Genomic DNA, 6,602 nt, shown 5'->3' on the forward strand with positions numbered 1-6,602 from the left:
AATAGGCTTGGGTTGATCAGAATTCTGAGTTAGAGCACCAATCAGCCACACATCACACAATCAAGGATTATTTCCAGTCCACATGGACTAGAAGTACCAGAGACGGCGCTTGCGTTGCACAAGAGGCCTGACCAAAAATCTACACAAAAAAGAAACTTTATAAATTAAGTGCGTCCTTGTAGTGATTCTTAATTATTCAAGCATCTTCTGATAGAACTTTCTTCTGACCCGTAAACATCACAATAAATATAATCTTAATCATTATTAGGATAAATTATAGACCCAATACTCTGACATATTTGAAGGCTACCATGGGAAAAGTTTAGAAAAGGATTTTAAAAATTATGTCCTTGGTAGCTGATTACTCCTGTAATGTGTATGTCCCTTCAAGTTGCCTTTCAACTTATGGCAGCCCCATTAATTTCACAGGGTTTTCTTAGGCAACCAATACTCAAGAGGTGGTTTTGCCAGTTCCTTCCTCCGAAATACAGTATAGCCTACAGCAGCTGGTATTCATTGGTGGTCTTCCATCCAAATACTAATGAGGGCTGACCCTCCTTAGCTTCCAAGATCAGACAGTTTCTGCTAACTTCAAGGTATCTAGGCTAACCCTCAGTGTAGTAGTACTGTATGGCATTTTAAAAAGGATCAGATAGGACCACCATCTTGTAGCAATTAATTTTACTATATGAATATTGTGCTGTATGGAGCGGTACATCCTCCTGTTAGTCCTAAACTACTGCCTGTCAGCTTCGCTGATGGTGACCCAAAGGTCTAGTATTAGAAAATGAAAATTATGCTTCATAATTATTGAATGAAAAACTGCTAAGACAATGTGATACAATGCAAGGCATCACCACAGTCTGGGAGTTCAGGCTCTCTGATGCAGTAAAGCCTGTATGTTCTCTCCCACTCTCTGCCACTGCCTTTATAAAAATAAAAGCAGAATCTAGCAAAATCGAGAGGGTTCTAAACTCCTCTGAATCTGTCACTGCATATAATCTTGTCATGGCAATTTTGATTGTGTTTGGCAAAACAAGCATATAGCAGCTACAATTTTTCAGCACAGATGGCATCATGTCTGAGCATTCACTTGTTTTCATTAATATGCTCCAACATTATAAATCTTCCATATTTATTATGTTCTTTTAAAAAAGAATCACTAATGCATCAAACAAGCCACCTTCCTTCTTCTTTTTTTTAAAAAATGAGGATTTGCTTTCATCAGTCATGTCTGCATGCTACTGAAACAGTAAGATGTACTAGCAATCCTTTCTATTCCACTTTACTATTTCAGCAAAAAAAAAAAAAAATTAAAGGGGTTATGGAAGAGTTATAGCTACAAAAAAGGCATTGATATATAGACCAATCACTTTAATGTAGATCCCTCCCAAATCAGTGGAAACAAAGCTGTGTTAAATTGTCTGAAAGGAACCTATAGTGCCGTAACAATACTAAATGAAACCCCTAATCTACAGTAAGGTAATACTTTTATTGGAAACAAGTAAATTGTCACAAAATACTAAGAAAGCTTTGGAGTTCTCCAGAACTCTTCCTCAGGTGGAAAACTAAGCAAAATGAAAAAGGGCGGAGAGCTGAGAACAAAGCACTCGATTCACAGGTTTGAAGCCTATAACAACCTTAAACTACAACACTAGAGAGCTGGGTAAGCCACATCAAGATGGAGACTGGTCTAAAGATCCATCCAGATATAAAATATACTGGGATATAAAAATAAAGGATTCTTTTCATTTTGAGGTCTGCAAAATCTTAGTTCTTAGTTCTTTTTTTTAGCCCTGTGGAACACACAGCTCCCCTGGAAGAGAGCGAACAAAAACAATTGTTAGTCTCTATGCTAACAAATCTGGGAATTAATTTTAGCTAAGAATTCCACAGCAGCCAAACTGATTGGAGTGTCTTATTCTATTAATCTAAACTCCACAAAACTGCTAAGAGTTCCACGGCATGCCTGTATTTTTCCCCCATCCTTCTAGCACCAGCTTTTGGATTCTGGTTAAGAGAAAGACTTAGGCCCTATACAGACAAGCCAAAATAAAGCTGCTTCAGGTCACTTTGCAAGTATGGTGTTTCAATGATGAGTCTGGAAGCTGCACCAAAGCTGAACTCCAGTCCATGGCTTTGGAGTGGCTTCTGGACTCTTAGGATACATGTATCATTAAACAGCATACTTGCAAAGTGACTCCAAGTAGCTTAATTTTGGCCTGTCTGTATCAGGCCTTAGATCAGGGGAAATAGTGCAGGCACCTCACTTCCAAATCCCTGGCTTTCAAGACTTTTTATCACCAGCTTCTATCTTTGTGCATCTCTTTAAGCAAACTTTGTCCTCTCTCCTGCACCCCATATACATTATCTTCTGGGAACTTCAATTCAGACCCTTTTCGTCATTTCCAATTGTAAAGTGGTGAACCTAAACAGAATTCCATTTTTTAAAAATCTGCCAGGAAAGAAGGCCAAAAGCAGAAACAAGTGGTCCATTTAAATCTAGACTGAAGGATAGAGCAACACACCACGGCTATGCCAGCGATTTATATTTTCACTGCAGGCAGGCTAAAGTAGAGAGTGGCAGTGGAGGGATACAGGGTGCAATGAAATGAGTAAAACACACCCTGACCTTTCAAAAGGACATAGACCTTGTTAAAAAATCTGCCGACCTATGGAAATTACTGCAACACCTGAGGACCAATGGAAATTCAAGTCACTGGTATCTGACTATTGTTGCCTCTGGCTCAAAATGGCCTTTCAAGTCTTGCCTTCTAAATATACACAGCAGAAGACTGCTTACTGTCAAAAGATCTATCGCAGAAAAAGTTGTAGTTGGGCAACAGTACAGACAAGAAGAAGTGCACTGGTTTTTAATACGGTAAACATATTTTATTAATATTGCCCAGCAAAATGTTAACACTACACTACAATGGTCAGGATGTCCGTGCCATCATGATTACAGGAAGAGAAATGTGAAAAATCATACATGTGCTGAATTTATTAACAGTGGCAAAAAAGCCAACACAATTCTTTGCTGCATCATCAGAAGTATAGTGTCCAGATCAAAGAAAGTATCAGTGGCACTCTTTTCTGTTTTGGTCAGACCTCACCTGGAATGCCGTATCCAGTTCTGGGCGCCACAGTTCAAGAAGGATATTGACAAGCTAGAACACATCCAAATAATGATGATCAAACTGATCAAAGGTCTGGAAACCAAGCCTTACAAGGAACAACTTAGGCCCGAAACAGACAGGCTTTGCAGGTGGGGTGTGCAGATGACACATGGCCCGAGAAAGACCGGAAGCCATGTGGAGAGTGCGCTGAGATGGGAAAGCCAGTACAAAAAGGAGTGGCGAAAAGCCACTCCTGCTGGCGTCACATCTGGGACTGTGGCAGCAGCCTGCTTTCAGAGTGGGGTGTCTGGTCACTGCAGTCCTGTGCCACTCAGAGCAATGACAGGGACTAGAGTGGACAGAGGCTGCTCCAAGCTGCTAGTCTGCTTCGTCCCCTTGGGATTTGGGTATGTCTAGCTTAAGAGAAGATTGAGAGGTGATATGATAGTTATTTGAAATATCTGAAGGGATGCCATGTAAAAGCTGGAGCAAGCTTGTTTACTGCTGCTTCAGAGACTAAAATACAAACCAATGGTTTCAAATTACAAGAAAAGAGATTTCACCTAAACATTAGGCATAACTTATTTATTGTAAGAGCTGTTTGACAGTGGAATCGACTGTCTCGGGGGCATGGGGAGAAATGGATGCTCCTTCTTTAGAGGTCTTTAAACAGAGGCTGGATGGTCATCTTTCAGGAGTGCTATAAATATGTATTCCAAGGCAAAGGTTTGGACTTGATGGCCCTTGGTATCTTTCAACTTAAAGATGTTGTGATTCTATGAAATATATGAAATGCTTTATATTTAGTCCACGGTCCATCTAGCTCAGTTCGCTAGTAGCAACTGGCTAGAGTTCTCCCAATGCTTCTGGCAGGTTTTTTTTTCATGTTACCCAAGATAGTTTAGAAATGAAACTGGAGCACTACATACAAAGCCATACTGTCTAAACAGGAAAGTCTTAACCTACTGGTGGCAGGACATCAATAAGATGGCCATTCTGGCCTCTCTGGGGAGGGAGTTCCAGAGTCTAGGGGCAACCACAAAAAAGACCCTCTCTTGTGTCCCAACCAAATGTACTTTTGATGGTGGTAGGACAGAGAGAAAGGCCTCTCCTGAGGATGTCAGAGCCTGGGCCGACTCATACAGGGAGATATGGCCTGAGTAAAAAGAAGCATGTATGCACTCCTACTCCAAGTTAAAGCATTTAGAAGCCCTACCAGACTCTGGACAGACCATATCCATGCAAAACCTTTAGCCTTCCTCAGAAAATAAGAGGATAAATTGACCACCTTGTGGTATAGGTCATGCCAAAATTCTTACATGACTTTCTGAACAGGCTAACTGATGGCTATTTCAGACATCTATTTATAAAATCTATATTTGCATCCATATTTTTTTTAAAAAAGCAGTGTTCATATTAATTTTTAACATGCCATCACTGTGTTTAATTTAAATCTGCGTTTCATTCACAATGTTCTGCAACATAAAACATAACAGAGGGTTCAGCAAAATGAGAGAGAGTGCTATCTTACAAGTCCTGCAGCCCTATAAATTTCAACATCTCGACAAGCTTCTTCGGTGATTTGGGCCAGTGGCAAGCTGTTCCCTGGTGTTCCTATAAACAAATGTCATTCTTGGTCAGAATACAGGCACGCGTCTACATGTGTATACACACATACACACACATACACACTACTGGAGCCATCAGGATTATGGATATTCATTAAAAAAGTGATAACTTAACCTCACTCTTATATGGCCAAACAAAAACAAGAACAAATATCAATTGTTGGTTATCACTCCCTTGCCATACTTATTTGCATATTACAGTGAGCCCGCACCATTATAGGCACGCTTCCAGCTTAAGTGGAGCCACCGGGGGATCGGGAGAATGGCGTGTGCGCCATGACACACATGCACTGCTGCACAGCATGCACAAGCCCCATTCTATCTAATGGGGCTCGAGCATACATGCTTTTTGCCTTATGCGGTGTGGGGTCCGGAACGGATCTCCTGCGTAAGGCAAGGGCAGACTGTAATTCCATCAATGCACAGTAACTAAAAATGAATAATAAAGGCACATATATGAACACATGGGAGTATTTTATAAGAACCAGCTAGAGCAGGACTAGGGAAGTAATGACTCTTCAGGCTGTGTAGACTGGCCATTAAGGCCAGCCTGAGGGTGGTGTTGGGGTGTGGCATCCACACAATGCACACCCTATGGCTGTGTGACGCCGCGCACCGCACCACACAGCATCAGTGTGCTCCTCTGGTGCTGTATCCACATGATGCAGTGCCAAAGCAGCGCCGTAAAGCTGCGAATGCAGATAAGAAAGAGGTGGGGTGCATATATGCATGTGTTTGTGCTTTCAAGTCATCTGTCAACTTATGGCAAACTCATGACTTTCATAGGGTTTTCTTAAGCACAAGAATAAACTTTACCACTCATTAGAAGAAATATGGGATTCACCTGGCAGCGCTTTCACATGGACCATCCCAATGACAACCGATTTCAGTCGCCCAAAAAGCCGGACGAAATTCATGATAGACAGGAGGGGGAAAGGGTTCAGATCAATTGTCTCCAATAGTAATTATACAGTAACAAACCACTTTTCTTTTAACAGGTAGCAGGCCAGAAGGAGCATCTGCAAAGGACAACAGTTAAGGGTTGTGTGTATGTTTACATAAGCGCCGCATTAACCCTACTAAGAATAGAAAAGAATAACCATGCTTTTAACCTTTGCATATTATTATGCAATTTTTGAAACACTGTTCTTACATTATTTCGATTGATTTTGATATCAACGGCTTGGATGAAAGAATAGAGGGCATGCTTATCAAATTTGCAGACGACACCAAATTAGGAGTAGCAGCTAATAATACCTCAAAGGACAGGATCAAAATTCAAATTGACCTGAATAGACTGGAAAGCTGGGCCAAAGCTAACAAAAGGAAATGTAAGGTACTGCACTTAGGGTGGAAAAAATGAAATGCATAGATATAGGATTATGGGGGACATGTGGCTTAAGGAGACTTCTATGTGTGAAAGGGATCTGGGAGTCCAAGTAGACCACAAGTTGAACATGAGCCAACTGTGTGATGCGGCAGCTAACAAGGCCAATGCGATTCTAGGCTGCATCCATAGAAGTACAGTGTCTAGATCAAGTTCTGAGTGAACAGGTGCAGTACAGGCGTCTGACCACTGCGCCACCAGTGAGGGCCTTTGTGTGGTGTCTTTAACAACCATTGTTTTACATTGTGTTGTAATTTTTGTTATATATGTGTGTGTGTGATCCGCCTTGGGGTCTCTTTGTGGGAGAAAGGCGGCCTAGAAATGAAAGGATCAAAGGAAAAGCCTCCCCTCAGGTTTGCCTTCCTCATCTCCTCTCAGCAAGGAATGAGGAAGACTGAGGGAAGAAGCGACGGTTGGTTCCCGCTCGGCGGAGGCCACGCCCCCTGTAAGCCACGCCCCTCGGAGCCACGC

At 41.7% G+C, this 6,602-nt stretch overlaps 1 protein-coding gene across 3 annotated transcripts in view; it reads right to left on the reverse strand.

The window, feature by feature from the left end:
* LOC149305901 (uncharacterized protein F13E9.13, mitochondrial-like) overlaps window positions 1–6,602 on the reverse strand; it is a 47,267-nt gene that overhangs the window by 40,393 nt on the left and 272 nt on the right. For 2 of the 3 annotated variants that reach the window (XM_089540759.1, XM_089540761.1), the window contains exons 2-3: window positions 5,589–5,763; window positions 4,648–4,730 (exon numbers count right to left, since the gene is read on the reverse strand). In XM_089540759.1, the coding sequence (XP_089396885.1) occupies window positions 4,648–4,730; window positions 5,589–5,661 (156 nt within the window). In that variant the 5' untranslated portion in view covers window positions 5,662–5,763. Of the gene's footprint in view, window positions 1–4,647; window positions 4,731–5,588; window positions 5,764–5,897; window positions 6,543–6,602 lie in introns of those variants that run through there. The other variant, XM_089540760.1, reaches the window with a different exon arrangement.

This window comes from Sceloporus occidentalis, unplaced genomic scaffold, assembly GCF_023333645.1.
Source record: "Sceloporus occidentalis isolate IW3139 unplaced genomic scaffold, rSceOcc1.0.p SCAF_10, whole genome shotgun sequence".
NCBI classification, from domain to species: Eukaryota; Metazoa; Chordata; class Lepidosauria; order Squamata; family Phrynosomatidae; genus Sceloporus; species Sceloporus occidentalis.